General features: G+C 37.6%; 1 protein-coding gene across 1 annotated transcript in view; it reads left to right on the forward strand.

Annotated features, from left to right (window-relative positions):
* Window positions 1–7,383, forward strand: part of LOC106050628 (uncharacterized) — a 12,695-nt gene extending 5,312 nt beyond the window's left edge. Inside the window, exons 3-5 of the mRNA XM_056035677.1 lie at window positions 5,166–5,366; window positions 6,113–6,217; window positions 6,985–7,383. Of these exons, the coding sequence (XP_055891652.1) occupies window positions 5,166–5,366; window positions 6,113–6,217; window positions 6,985–7,143 (465 nt within the window). The 3' untranslated portion in view covers window positions 7,144–7,383. The remainder of the gene's footprint in view (window positions 1–5,165; window positions 5,367–6,112; window positions 6,218–6,984) is intronic.
* The last annotated feature ends 9,186 nt before the right edge of the window (window positions 7,384–16,569 follow it).

Genomic DNA, 16,569 nt, shown 5'->3' on the forward strand with positions numbered 1-16,569 from the left:
GAAATTCCAAATACTTTTATTGTTTAAGTAAACAAGAATAATAACACCATTGAATCACACACACACACAAATATTTTAATTACATTTAGTTATTAAACGCTTTGACATTCTTCATGTTCTTACTAGATTGCGCCCCTTTTTAAATGTTGATGACCGCTAGTAACTGCTAGGCAAAGGCACAATAAAAACATTCGCTTTAGCTCCATCCACACCAGATAAATCAAGCCTCTAGACCACGTGATTGAGGGACGTCATACTTCTTTTTTTTTTTATAAATGAAGTCATAAGTTCAAAAATACATCTTATGATGTGTCTAACTAAAGCAAAAGATTGAAACCTTATCGTGCCCTGGATGTAACAGTTACAAAGCTTATATCAAATCACTCTGTCTGTCTCAGAGTGTGTCTGTCTTTCTGGTCAAAAGTTTGTACACGTAATTTCTCCAACACCCAATCTTGGATCAAGTTGAAGTTTTGCACAATTATTTCTTTTGCCTTCGAGTCCAAAGATTAAGGAAGAGTTTCCTATTGCACATAGCTAGGTTCTGCAGTGTGTCTACCATGGGTCTACTGTGGGTTTGCAGTGGGTCTACCATGGGTCTACTGTGGGTTTGCAGTGGGTCTACCATGGGTCTACTGTGGGTTTGCAGTGGGTCTACCATGGGTCTACTGTGGGTTTGCAGTGTGTCTACCATGGGTCTACAGTGGGTTTGCAGTGGGTCTACCATGGGTCTACCGTCAGTTTGCAGTGGGTCTACCATGGGTCTACTGTGGGTTTGCAGTGGGTCTACCATGGGTCTACAGTGGGTTTGCAGTGGGTCTACCATGGGTCTACCTTGGGTTTGCAGTGGGTCTACCATGGGTCTACTGTGGGTTTGCAGTGGGTCTGCCATGGGTTTGCAGTGGGTCTACCATGGGTCTACCATGGGTTTGCAGTGGGTCTGCCGTGGGTCTACCTTGGGTTTGCAGTGGGTCTACCATGGGTCTACCATGGGTTTGCAGTGGGTCTGCCGTGGGTCAATTTAAGTGCTCTTTTCGCTGCCCAAGTCTGTCTCAATGGGGACAACTATAGAGCTCTTGAAAAGGCAGCATCTCATACAATACATAAACTACGAAGCTGTATGCAATCTAAAATATACTAGGGGGAAAAAATTCTATAGTTTTTTTTTTTAATTGCTACGCTGAACAACGTATCTTATATGATACTGACGCTCCTTCTAAATAGACGTGCAACGCGTATCTACGTGTCAATCTAATCGTCCACATTAGAGACGTAAACTGTGATAAGTCATTAGATTTCCTGGCTGATTCAAGCAACCCCTTCCATGCTCTCGTAGCTTTATGGAAAAAAGCGTTTGGAGTAATGAATGTGCTTTGGTGCCTATCTGGATAATTTATTGTGTGTGTTTTATTATTTGTAAGTTATGGTTCAGTGATTGGTGTATTATTGGGACTTTACTTTTGAGTCTTCTGCCCTGGAGTGTCATTAAGTTTATTAAATTTATTATGGCATTGCATTACTTATCTTGTCTTATATAATACAGACGTTACTTCAAAAAAGAAGATGATCGCGTCCTACGCGTCATGCATTCAGTCATGCATGTTAACCAATGACTTAAATTCTGCCAAGTCACTGGTTTTCCTGGCTAGCTCAGGCAACCCATTCCATGCTCTAATAGCACTAGGGAAGAAGGAGTATTTGTACAAATGTGTCCTAGCATATGGGACGAGGAATGTGCTCATACTTGAATGTAATTATTCATGTATAAATTCCAAGGTTCTAATTTGATTCTGTTGCAATTTATTTATGTCTAATTGAGTTGAGAAATCCCAAAACAGAGGACACATATGCAAAATTTGGTCAAACTTAAGTGTAAAAGTCTTCTAGTTTAGTCTTAGGGTGAGACTTGTCTAACTTAACTAAAGATAATAATATGAAAAAATCTTTAACTATCCGATGTCACGGACAGGACGTGTGCAAGGCCGTTTTGAATAACAAATGTGTATTTTTCATACACTTCCTTTCCGTGACACCGGTTATAAGAACCGAAACCACCGCGTTCTTATGTGGTTTAATCACGTGATCGAGCTGTAATTTATTCGTTCATTCCCAGAGTTAAAAAATAATCTTCCCCTCCCCTTACCAGGCCCCACAATATATTCCATCTCTGTATTTCTTTTACCTTTAGTTTCGTCTGTGACCTTCACCTTAATTAGCTAACCAAAACAGAACCAAACATAAACAAACAGCGCTTATTTAGTTGCGCTCAAAACGTTTCACATCCTGGTGGAAAACCAGATTTAATTAAAAATAATTTTGGACCAAGGGGCGCAACTCGAGCCTGTTACCTGGAAACAATAGACGGATTAGCCGCTGTTGGTCTTTGAGAATATTTAACTCATAACCACAAATTAAGACATTTAATCTTCCGGGGCCACAAGTAATATACCAACCTATTAACCAACATAATAATAATAATAATAATAACAATGGCAATGTCTTCGATTCCGAAGATTAAGAATGAGTGCAGTGTTTCCATGGCTGCGCATTACCAGTTGCAACCTATTTTTCTACATCACACATAAACCTTTAAACCTGCTTTGCCACAAGATACATGTCAATCCATAAGGATCAGTCTAGCACACCCCAAAAAACACACTTGAACCTATACATCTTCTATGACACGTATAAACCTATAAACCTGTGACACATGTAAACGTATTGCTCTTCTGTGATTCATCTAAACCTATAAACCTTCTGTGATACATGTTAACCTATAAATCTTATGTGATACATGTAAACCTAAAAATCTTGCGTGACACATGTAAACCTATAAATCTTGTGTGACACATGCAAACCTATAAATCTTATGTGATACATGTAAACCTAAAAATCTTGCGTGACACATGTAAACCTATAAATCTTATGTGATACATGTAAACCTAAAAATCTTGCGTGACACATGTAAACCTATAAATCTATTGTGAAACATGTAAACCTATAAACCTTTTGTGATACATGTAAACCTATAAACATTGTGTGATACATGTTAACCTTTAAACCTTCTGTGACACATGTAAACCTATAAACCTTCTGTTACGCATGTAGACCAATAGCTCTTTTGTGATACATGTAAACCTATAAACCTTCTGTGATACATCTAAACCTATAAACCTTCTGTGATACATGTAAACCTATAAATCTTCTGTAAAATCATAAAAAACTTAAAATCTTGTGTGACACCTGTAAACCTATAAATCTTGTGTGACACATGTAAACCTATAAATCTATTGTGAAACATGTAAACCTATAAACCTTTTCTGATACATGTAAACCTATAAACATTGTGTGATACATGTTAACCTTTAAACCGTCTGTGACACATGTAAACCTATAAACCTTCTGTTACGCATGTAGACCAATAGCTCTTCTGTGATACATGTAAACCTATAAACCTTCTGTGATACATCTAAACCTATAAACCTTCTGTGATACATGTAAATCTATAAATCTTCTGTAAAATCATAAAAAACTTAAAATCTTGTGTGACACCTGTAAACCTATAAACCTTTTGTGACACCTGTAAACCTATAAACCTTTTGTGACACCTGTAAACCTTTTGTGACACCTGTAAACCTATAAACCTTTTGTGACACCTGTAAACCTTTTTTGACACCTGTAAACCTATAAACCTTTTGTGACACCTGTAAACCTTTAAACCTTTTGTGACACCTGTAAACCTATTAACCTTTTGTGACACCTGTAAACCTATAAAAAATGAAACATATGTGACGCTAGAGACGAGTAATTCTACCTCCAGTTTGGACCAAAAGTTCTTTACACATTTTAGTATTCGGAACTGTGAAATAGGCTTCTGTACTGGCTAACAAAAAGCCAAAAGTGTCAAAACCAAAATGTTACAATTCTGGTGGTGTTTTTTTTTTCTCTCTTTAACGAAGGAAGTGTGCTCAAAATGTCATCGGTAGTTTCTTAAATGAAGTCAGTAATGTTTTAATTTTTTTTATAATGCTTATATCAACTTAGACTAAATAGACTAATTAAAAAGGCATCGCATATCACTCGAATACAGCTAGCATCTCTTGAAGAGCTTTTTCATGAAAGATGCCTTTCCAAAACACTCTCGATTCTTAAGGACAACCTGCACCCATTAAACCACTTTTACATAAGATCTAAACGAAGTGGTCGTCTCCTTTCCATTAGGACTAAAACAGAAAGATTTAAAAACTCCTTCATCCCACTTTCGGTCAGAGTGTTACGAGATCAGCTGTCGCCATTGAGAAGTACATAGAAGTCTAATTCATAAAGCGCTGGTAGTGAGTGTGTATGTGTTTCGCTTGTGAATGTTGTTCGAATTTTTCATCTATACTATTATTGTACAGTAATTATGCTGATGTTGTCAATTGTAGTCAAACTGAATTTCCATTTGATTGGATCAATAAAATTATCTTATCTCTTATCTTATCTTATCTTAACTCTGTCCATCTGACACGCATTATTTCTTCCACTTCCTCTATCGGACTAAGTTGAAACTATGACAACACATAAATCAATCTAAAAATTTACTAGTGAATTAGTAAATTAACTAGTATTATTTAATCAATTTTGTTTATATAAAAAAGGAACATTGATAGCTATGGCAGTAAATGTAAGGTTCTTTCCCAGATAAAAAAACAACTTTGGACCAAGGGGCTCAACTCTAGCCTGTTACCTGGAAAACAATAGACGCTGTTGGTCTTTGAGAATACCAATTCTATTACGTTTTGTCTCGTATATATTAACGGCCACCCTTATGAGACATGTCTGGATGCTGCATTTCGAAAAAAAAAAATACAATTTCAAGGGAACAAACTAATTTATTTTCTAAATTGTGAAATTCATAAAAGTCAAATTTTATGTCAAATGAATGACAGTTATAGTTAGATCTAAATATAGATTTATACGAGCCCGCATATGTGAAAAAAATAAATAAATAAAACTCATATAAACCAACAATTTTATTAGCTCTTAAGAAGCTTGTCTGTATATTGTCTTTAGTGAAACGCGGATAGCATCTCAAAATGTTTCGGTTTAATTATTTAGTATCACGGTAAATCGTAATAACTAGTTAATTGTTTTTCATTTATTCTCCAAAAAAAATCAAAAAGAGGACTAAACATGATGCTTACAGTGTTCCATACCAAATACTAGTGCCACAATCTTCTGACTCCCAAGGATATCCACCTATGTACACACAAATGACTGATGAGAGCCAAGACGCATTACTACCACGTTACACCTATGGTCAGCAGCAGTTCTCTCAGCCTGTCCAGTACATTGTCCAACCTGGATCTAGATACATTTCTCAGGTAAGTGAGATGGGGGTCAAACTCAAATTTCAGTTATAAAATGCTAGATAATCAGTGAGAAGTGGAGAGAGAGAGTAAGGAATAGAGACTTTCTCCAAATAGATTTATTGAAATGATAACAAGGAATATAGACTTTCTCCAAATAGATTTATTGAAATGATGACAAGGAATAAGAATTTCTCCAAATAGATTTATTGAAATGATGACAAGGAATAAGAATTTCTCCAAATAGATCTATTAAAATGATGACAGGGAAAAGAGACTTTCTCCTAATCGATCTATTGAAATGATAACAAAGAATAGAGACTTTCTCCGAGGTGATCTATTGATGACAAGGAACAGAGACTTTCTCAGAGGTGATCTATTGATGACAAGGAATAGAGACTTTCTCCAAACAGACTTAGTAAAAAGTCGGTGAAAAAAAAAAAAAGGATTGAGATGTAAAAAAAGACTTGTTTCCAAATGACATTTAAAAATCTTTATTTCCAAGCATGACAATACCATGACTTAGCATATTGTACCTGTACTTGTCACCTAGTTTTTGTTATTTAAATGTATATGACGAGTTTACGTGATTAAATAATTTAAGACAACACATACAGAGTGGTCTAGCGTGTCAAGACTGCATACAAGTCCAGCATGAAAAATATATGTGTGGCCTGGGTTGGAGTTGCGAGATAGGTCATTTAGTACGCTGCCCACCAGGACTTCACTAATATTTTGTTTACTTTTTCTGTTTCCTACAGATAAAGAGAGAGCGCCATGTAAGTGATTACTTAGGTTTAAGCATATTCACTACCTTCTGCTGTTGTTTGCCATTAGGAATTTGGGCAATAATTGAATCCAACAGGGTAAGTAAAAAAGTAATGTTTCTTTTTTAGACCTTGCGATCTATAGGGCAGATGATATATAGGTAATCTTTTTTCTGTGGCCCACGGTTAACGAGGGTGTCAGGTGGCCAGCACAACGACCAACCGCCTTTAGTTTTTCCAAAATATATATATATATATATAACTAATTAGACTTCTTGAGCGCTTTCACCAAAGATGCTTGCGCTCCATAATGGACATACGGTGGCAGGACTACTAATAGCGATATCCTTGCGAACGCCGGTATGGACAGTATAGAGGGACTTCTTACGGTCCGACAGCTACGCTGGGCAGGGCACGTATCCCGTATGGGAGACGAGCGTATGCCAAAGGCAGTCTTTTTTGGTGAGCTAAAAGGTGGTTGACGTAACAGAATTGCCCCATGGAAACGCTTTAAAGACCAGCTTAGGCGCTAACTTGCCTTAGCCGACATAGAAGAGAGCACCTGGTTGCATGCGGCCTCAGCTGGAGGTCACTCCACTGCCGAGGACAGGCGCAATCGACGAAAAGAAAATCTTAATCGACCACCGGCGGACAATGGTTATGCTTGCCCTGGTTGTGGCAAAATATATAGGTCAGAGCAGGGATTGCGTAGCCACGAGAAATATTGCATTCCTTCGGACTCGAAGACAAGCCTTATTATTATTCTAACTAAAGACACATACAAAAAACATGTATATAAAGAGAGAGAGAGAGAGAGAGAGAAATTATAGGCAGATCAAAATGTATTTCTTTTTTTTTTACTTCAGGCAAGAAAGCATGCAGGTCAAGGACGATACGCGGACGCCCAAAAGAATTCGAGGTGTGCATTGAATCTGAACATCGCATCTTTAATTTTAGGTGCTATATTGATTGCAGTTTTAATTATCTACAAACTTGTACTTAAGCAAAATAATAATGATCCTTAAATAGATATATTCTTGTGTGGCTCAAATATAATTAAGGTATATCACTGTCATGTGGGGCAGGGAGTCTAGGCTGTATAGAAGTGAAAACCGGAAGTTGTTAACAAACTAACACTATTTAGTTTCTATTAAGAGTCTACAATCAGTTTAAGGAGTTTTTAAGTTTAAAGCTTCATGTGATGTCAACATTTGAATAATTTTTTAAAATGTTATTTACATTATAAAGCGTATTATTGCTTTGTATATTGTATGTGTTCAATATTTTAATGATTTTTAACGCATGAAGTTTTAAAATATTTTATATTGTAAATATTAATTCAGCTAGTTCTTTACCTACACAAGTATCCCCGACATGTAATAGAGCACGTTATCAGGATTAACATGACAATGTTAAGGTGGTTATAATGTAAAAGACTGCTATTTTACTTTAATTTTACGAAATGACCCCTATAAAGAAGAAGGATAAGGACAGGGCAGGTCAGAAACACACATGAAGACAATGTGGAATAGAAAATAACAAACCAGAGAAACATTTGTTTGGGGAGTGTCCAAACTTCACCAGTCTTAGTGAAACTCTGTCCAACATTTTAAATGCCAACATTCTGGTCAAGGCCAAATTAGGTCTAGCATTTTAAAAAAATAAAATACAAAAAAAAAACAAAAAAAAAAAAAACCTAAGAGCTATAAACTTGATTTTGTTAGCAGAGTATTTGATACTTATATGGAACATGTACTTAAAGGCTACTTCAGTTTCATAAAAGTAAACAGATTACAAGTAGATCATATATACGGAAGGATTGTACAATGTAGGATAGAAAATGTAATATATATATATATATATATATATATATATATATATATATATTGTTATAAACCTGGTGGTGGCACAGATGGGGGTAGTGGTGTGAGTGTAGTCAGCCGACGCAAATCGCCCCAGGCCAGCGCTAGACGAGCGGTCAACCGTGACGACTTACGACGGTCAGCCGAGACGAGTGTCAACACGGCGGTTCGGGAAGGATCGACGGCGGTTCGGGAAAGATCGACGTCGTGAACAGAGCTCAGGAGCGTCACGAGAGTTGTAGTCATCTGACCACCTAGAAAAGTCGAGCGGCGTTCTGTCCGGTTCGAGAAGGCCAGTAGGGACCCTATATAAGAGCGGAGGTGACGCAGTCAAGACGGTTCACGGCAGAGGTTCAGAGCCCGGTTCACTACAGTCCGGTCGACTACAGCACAGTTCAACGGTGTGGTTCTGTACGGAGCATTACGACGGTTCAGTGCGGAGTACTTTCAAGTACAGTTGAGACGAACGGCTTCTTGATCTTGGTCTGTGATCGAGTCCGACACAACGAGCCTAGTGTGTGAAGTCAGTCCTGAACTGTTGAACCCAGTGCAAGCCCGGAACGAGACGGAGAGGCCAGTGCAAGACTTGATACGGCGGTACGGTTGATACGGAGAGATATTTGTACAGCCTGTGTTACGTGCTGCCAATTGTACAGTATTGGCTGTTATTTATGGACATTAAACCTTTACGTTATTTTGGAGCCCTGAGTTGTCAAGTTCTTTAAGTTGGTGGCGTATGGTGCAGTTTGCAGAGAGCCTGGATAGTGAGATTCGCAACAATATATATATATATATATATATATATATAAAGTAAAATGTGCATCAAGTAAATGAATATTTTATAAGAATTTAAATACTATATTTAAACAAATGTAACTCTAATTACCAATTAAAAAAAAACACAGAATTGAAAGGGAGGTTTTAATGTTAAACAATCGCCCAGGCGTTGTCAAGGGAGAAAAGAAAAAAAAAGCAAAGTTGCCCTTTCAGACCTTGTGATCTATAAGGCAGGTGATGCAAGGTCATCTTTTCTGGGGACTAGGATTGACGGGGGTGTCTCGTGTCCAGCACAACGGCCAACAGTCTTTACTTTTCCCCAACTCATGTCAGGTACCCATTAGAGCTTGGTGGACTCAGAGGCGCCCAAAGATCCCACAATTAAAAATTCCAGTCTTCACCAGGATTCGTTGTCAAGGGAGGTTTGAGGTTGAAAACTCCCTCTTCAATAATAGAAAACAAAAATTAAGAAAAAATAGTCCTCAAATTCCATAATCGAAGCCAGACGTGCTTTGAGCTTTAAATAAGAAAAAAAAAGAAAGGGGTTTGAAATGATCACCTCTTCCCCGCCCTACGATGAAAAAAAACTAAAGCTAACTACACTCACTAAAACATGTTCACCCTGACATTATACAGAGTGAAAATTTAAACTTTCTTTCTGGAAAATGGAAGTAATATGAAGCTCTCTTATCTTATCTTATATAATACAGACGTTACTTCAAAAAAGAAGATGATTACGTCCTACGCGTCATGCATTTAGTCATGCATATTAACCAATGACTTAAATTCTGTCAAGTCACTGGTTTTCTTGTCACAACGATGTAGGCATAGGCAGTGCAGGTCAGTCATAATCTGAACTTTGCTGTTGAAACTGCAACACAATCCTCTAATGCTGGTTGAGCTCACGATGTGATCAAAACTTAGTAAAAAAAGTGGTGGGAAACTATAAGCATAGTGTGCAGCTACATAAGGGCAATATTTGCTCTTAATAACTAACGAATGTTATGTTTTAAAAACTGGTAAATATGCTCTTCAAAAAATATAACGCCTAATTGCGGATATATCTAAAGACGTTTAGTCCTTTCAGATAAATATTTTCTCATTCACTGGCTAAATTTTTAATTAAGCAATTATTTATTTTTTTTTACTTTAAAAAATTAAATCGGTCAAACTAAGTCTAGAAGTTTCCCATTTTGGCTAACGAGCTAGTAATCTTTTTCATGAACGATATACGAGTCAAAGTTTTTAGATCGATGTCCCACCCACCCAGGTATTAGATTTTTGAAGTTTCCACGAGGTTACGAATTGAATTGAGGTATTGTAAAAATCAGGAACTAGAACACTCTCTAACAGAATGTTGCAACTTTTCGTAATGGTCAATTATTTCTTTTGTATTCAACATCATAAAAACAAACTGAAGCCACTAGAATTGTTACCGAGAAAATGTCTACTTCTGACCTTGTGACGTCTTTAAAAAAATAAATACATAGTACATTCCATGGCCGGCCTTACAAATTGCGGGGCCGAATTTAATAAATTTTTGCGAAGCCCCTTTTCTATTTTTTTTTTAAATAACAAGGTTGTCTTTGCCGGAAGTGGTAATGGATGTAAGCACTCCACTACCTATAAAATGCTTCCTAATGGCCTGCTTCTCAAATAGGCTCTGATAACCAGTCCAACTCCTGGCCTTCACGAGTGGCTCAGACATTGAGTCCCGCAGAACTGTTCTCACTAACAGAAGGGGCAAAGGCGAGTAACTGGCGCCTTAACCAGTAAGCTTCGGGCAGGAGGGGCTCATTAGCCATGGCTGGCTACCCACCTAGGATAAGGAAAACTCTGAACTGAAACCTCTGTTGCCTTGCAGCTATACCCAATCATGGTAAAGGCTTCGGGAGTCAACCCTGGGGAAAATCAGGACCTGGCGACCCTAAAGCAGTTTGCAGCACCCAGTGCTACACTCTGGCAGAACCTGCGGCTCCGCTGAACCCAAACTGTATCATCACTGCCGTTCCTTTGGATACATCAGCTGCGAGGAGCTGGGGGAACTGATGTGTGGGCGACATCGTTCCGACCACAGCTAATGCCCAGGCATTCATCTCATTTCCATGAGATGATCCATAGTCGCTTCGCGACTGAAGGAAGCCATATATTACTATTATTCCCAATTTTGAGAAATTGGTCTATTCGGCCTTTGGCATTCATGAGATCTAGAATACAAGCTTATAAAGGACCAATTTCTTTACAGAATATTCTCTCGCAGTTATTATATAAGAGGGTGTAACTGAGTGGTTAAGCGCTTGGATTCACTGTCTGTATTGTAGACATATCGTGGAAATGCAAATAATAAGTTTAACTTGTAATTCTTTGAGTAAGAACCACAGCGCTGTCGTAGATAGATAAACAGAAAGGATCGTTGTTGTCTTCTGTGTTCTGTGCAAATGTATACAATCTGAAAGATAAAATGTTTCCATCTATTACGACATTGTGATCCTTGGGGGAAGATGGTCTAAAGCTCATGTGTTTCAAGAGTTAACGAGGGTGTCATGATCAGCCACCTTTACTTTCCCAACATGTGTTGGATGGATCCAAGGTGGTTCTCAAAATTTACGAAGTTTAAAATTCCAGTGTTTACCGGGACTTGAAGTCGAGACTCCTCAGCTAGCAAGTCACTTACCATTCAGTAACCACGCCCCTTTAATCAACCTTAAAACTAAAAAAAAATGAGAAAAAAAAAGTAATTGAAATGACTTTTTGAGAACGTTTCACTCTATAAGGCAACAAGTCCTCACCACAAAAATCAACCAAGTTTTTTTATCTGCAACAATTTGAGAAACCTTTCTGTTTCCTTAGCAGACGAATCACTCTTTTTCTGTTTGAAAAAATGTTAATGTGGTAAAGTGGTAAACATTGATTGAAATTTCTTTTTTATAGCACAACTTTCATGCTTATAGCATAATCAGCGTTATATGATCTATCTCTTTTGTGGACCAATCGGGGGAAGGGGCATTTGGGAGAAGGTTTTCTGTGCTTTTGTTTTTAAGCACTCAGTTAACACAACATTGTGTAAGTATGAAACAAGAGCCCCTTGATAGGTAGTCAAGCCCCCCTTGATAGGTAGCAAAGCCCCCCTTGATAGGTAGCCAAGCCCTTTTGATATGTAGCCAAGCCCATTTGATAGGTAGCCAAACCTCCTTAACAGGTAGCCAAGTCTATTCGAAGATAGCTAAGCCCTAGGATAGCCCTGCCCCCTTTGATAAGTAGCCTCTAAGTCACATGTCCCACATTAGGGGTGTTGTAACCAATCGTTGTCATCCTGTAAATCACAAAAAATTCACACAAAAAAATGACGCTCTTTTTTTTAGGGCGAGGGGGAAACAACGATTGCAAAGTTACTGTGTGGCTGTCATGAGACAAACATCTTTTTCCTCTCAACAGACGTTCTTAACTTGTCCTCATGAAATAGGTTCGAATCCTGGCTCAGTATAAAATTGGATCTACTGGTAGAAAGCTTGGGCTATCAGAATTGTGAATAACATTTTTAATAGATGGGAGCTAATGCACAATGAAACGAAACCTAAACAAGAAAATCATTAAAAAAAAAAAAAAGTTACAAAGAAAGTTTGTGTTGAAACGCAAACTCAAAATTGGCCCCCGAAGTGGTCTGCTCAGGTAGACAAAAAGGCAGGTTTCAATATTTTTATAAAGAATATCAGAAACTATGAGCTACAGACTATCAACAACTACAACCATATATCGATATAAAAAAAGAGACGTGCTCTTGTATTGTCAAATACAAAAATAATTTTATCCCACAGGATACAGAGATTTATTAATGTTATTTTTATTACTTTGTTAATATTCATGTGTATTCGATGAAATGACAGTTATAAACATATAGTTGTGTCACTTACAAAGACCGCACCACGAATGAAGAGATTAGAAACAGGATTAATACAGCAATAGGACCCAACAATGACCTGCTAATCATTGTCAGAAAACGTAAACTCCAAGTCTATGGCCACATCACTAGGTCCTCAGGGCTTGCAAAGACCTTTCTTCAGGGAACACTACCAGGAAGAAGAGTGAATGAAATTATATCAAAGGCAAAGGACAGACAGAAAAAGAGAAGAGCGGTAGACAGATTCTGTCTGATGTCTGGTCCATCAGACTAAGGGATAGGTGAAGGTGAAGCTAAATGTGAACCTGGCCTAACCGATTTTATTGTATGATTATCGAATATATCTAATTTTGTTTGTTAAGGGAGAATCTCTAAATCAAACCCAACAAATATACGTTTTCCTAAAACAAACAAACCAAGAAATGTTTCCCTTTAGTTAAGTGATATGATGCTCTATCGTCTTTCAGATCAAGTGTATAATATAAAGCAAATCTGAAGTTAGATGTGAACCTGGCCTAACTGATGTTAGTGATTATCTTATTGATCTAATTTTTTTGTAAAGTACTTTAATTGATATTTAAAATTTTTAAACCTCTTAGTCACACATTTTTTTTTCATTTTTGTCTCCCTTGCTCAGGGTTTTTTTCCCTTGTACGTTTTGCTCCATTAAACCGGTTCTTTAAATCAACTTTTATTAAACACACACACATACGTACGTAGGCATCCAAACGTTTATATTGTTTCGTTTTTTTTCCCCTTCGTATGACCATTTTTGATTTCCTCCTTTGAGATTCCGAACACTACATCCTCATCATCAAGGTGGCAATATTGTCTGTTAAAGAGTCAGTATCCGGGGAGTTTCTGCCTTGCGACAATTTCTCTGTGACTGTCTTTTTTTTTTCATTTTTTTTCTTTGCCTCTCTTTCTTTTTCTCTTCCTCTCTCCTCTTCATCTCTCCTCTTCATCTCTCCTCTTCCTCTCTCCTCTTCCTCTCTCCTCTTCCTCTCTCCTCTTCATCTCTCCTCTTTCTCTCTCCTCTTCCTCTTTATCTCTCCTCTTCCTCTCTCCTCTTCCTCTTCCTCTCTCCTCTTCATCTCTCCTCTTCATCTCTCCTCTTTCTCTCTCCTCTTCCTCTTTATCTCTCCTCTTCCTCTCTCCTCTTCCTCTTCCTCTCTCCTCTTCATCTCTCCTCTTCATCTCTCCTCTTCCTCTCTCCTCTTCCTCTCTCCTCTTCCTCTCTCCTCTTCATCTTTCCTCTTCCTCTCTCCTCTTCCTCTTCATCTCTCCTCTTCCTCTCTCCTCTTCCTCTTCATCTCTCCTCTTCATCTCTCCTCTTCATCTCTCCTCTTCCTCTCTCCTCTTCCTCTTCACCTCTCCTCTTCCTCTCTCCTCTTCCTCTCTCCTCTTCATCTCTCCTCTTCCTCTCTCCTCTTCCTCTTCATCTCTCCTCTTCCTCTCTCCTCTTCCTCTCTCCTCTTCATCTCTACTCTTCCTCTCTCCTCTTCCTCTTCACCTCTCCTCTTCCTCTCTCCTCTTCATCTCTCCTCTTCCTCTCTCCTCTTCCTCTTCATCTCTCCTCTTCCTCTCTCCTCTTCCTCTCTCCTCTTCATCTCTCCTCTTCCTCTCTCCTCTTCCTCTTCATCTCTCCTCTTCCTCTCTCCTCTTCATCTCTCCTCTTCCTCTCTTCTCTTCCTTTCTCCTCTCCCTCTCTTCTCTTACTCTTTCTTTATTTCCCTTCCCCCTTTTCTCCTTTCTCCATCTTCCTTTTTTATTTTTTCTCTTTAAAAAAAAGTTGTATTTTTTCTTAATGTAGTAGTTAGTATGACAGAACTTATAAAAAAATCTAAAACCGTTTTGCATAAATGTGTTAAAAATATGGTAAATAATCAGCTTCCTTACCTAATAGCCTCCCGTGTGTGTTACTATTATTAGTAAATAGTTGTAAAAATGGTGTATTTTTTATGAAAAATCTGCTCGCATAGTTGTTTTTAAAAATTAAATTTGTGCTTTCAGAAAAAAAAAAGTAGCCATTACATCAGAACTTTGAATGGTCCATAACGGAGGTTCTCAACATTTTTTTAGCTCGTAGACCCCATGTCATGTTTTCTGTTGTTTTTTTTTGGTAGACCCCTGCTTGTATTCCCTTTTTTGCAAATTGAAATACTCATTTTTTTTTAGATTAATTTCTAACTGTAGTGACTTGAAGAGTGAAAAGGTAATTTAGAGCTCTATCTTTTTTATTGATAAAATTCAAATTTAAACCACTTAAAGTAACAATTAATATGTATAACTGGAATCACCAAACACTCAAACACACTGGAACTATTGTATTTTGCAGATATCTCATCGGTTGCTAAGGATGTTATGTTACAAATAAGAATTTGTTGTTCTTCAAATATGAACTATTTATTAATTAATTGGCTTTTAGTATTTTGTAAACATTTTCGTCAAGAGCATATTCTCAAGTAACTCGTGATCTTTCACGTATGGCTCAAATATTCGGTCCTTGGGGCTGTTTTCACTATTAGGAGAAGGGGCGAATGTGAGTAACTGGGCAGGAGGGACTCATTAGCCTGGGCTGGCTACCCATCTAGTAGAAGGAAAACAGAATTCAAATATGTGCTGCTTTACAGCTATACCCAAACATGGGAAAGGTTTCGTGGGTCGAAACGGAGGAAAAATAAGGAGCCTGCGATTCTTAGGCAGTTTATAGCACACAGCGGAATGCACCCTTCAGAGCCTATGACGCCCCTGATCCCAAGCTGTATTTGTCTTTTGCAGAGAATTACAGAAGGAACTTTAAATGTTATAACTTATGCCACCGATGTGCCCTGGAACTGTTGCTTATAGAAATTATTTTCATAATATCAGATGTTGGTTTGTGTAAAACAGTTTTTTTTAACTAATTTAACGGCTGGTAAAATCAATGTTTTATGGTGTTTTCCGTATTTGGCTATAAGCTAAAAGATCTTGTAAGACTCTCGCAAATCACCATCTTTCTCTATTTAATGTTGAAGAGAGATTTTGTTGGTTATTCTGAACTTTATCTTTGAGTGTTTGAAATTTTTAAAAATCTTTAATCTATTTTATTTGGGTGGAATCGTCTCAAATGATCATCCAGCGTAATTAATTTCATATCGTCATAACACAGACCACTTTGGGAATCACTGGTCTAAAATATCATGATGTCGTATTTTCAATAACATTTCTAGTTTACGAGATCTAAATGGAACGGACGGACGAATGGACGAACAGACAGACCACACAAAACTAATATCGTCTATTCCCCTTTCGGGCGCGCTAAAAGCCACAATAAAAAAACAACAAAAAATAAAAAAATTAAAAAAATCTAAGTGTATTGTCACTTCTAAGAATTTGATGTGCAAAAACAAAGCCTCAAGTACTTTATTCTGTACTTGTCATGTTACAATAGAGATTATAGGAAGTACACTTTCATTGAGTTGAAAGGAAGCAATGAGTTAGCATTATGAATCATCTAACTAAAAGTTCATTGAGTTAGGCTTAATCGTTCTTCTTATATGATTGTCAGTTATTTTCTTTAAATCTAATTGGTCTATTACTAAATTGTGATAACATCGTTAGAAATTTTTTAAAAAGTTTTTATGAAGTGGTATAGTTGCCTAGATAAAGTGCATCGACTGAGCTGTAAAACGCTTAGCTCCCGAACCGGTGGTCCCGGGTTTGAATCCTAATCAAGACTGGATTTTTAAATTTCGGGATCTTTGGGCGCCTCTGAGTACTCCCAGCTCTAATGGGTACCTGACATTATTAGGGAAAAAGTGAAGGCGGTTGGTCGTTGTGCTGGCAACATGACACCCTCGTTAACCTTGGGCCACAGAATCAGAAGACCTTTACATCATTTGCCCTATAGAACACAAGGTCTGAAAGGGGAA

The sequence above is a fragment of the Biomphalaria glabrata genome, chromosome 7 (genome assembly GCF_947242115.1).
Source record: "Biomphalaria glabrata chromosome 7, xgBioGlab47.1, whole genome shotgun sequence".
Classification (NCBI taxonomy): Eukaryota; Metazoa; Mollusca; class Gastropoda; family Planorbidae; genus Biomphalaria; species Biomphalaria glabrata.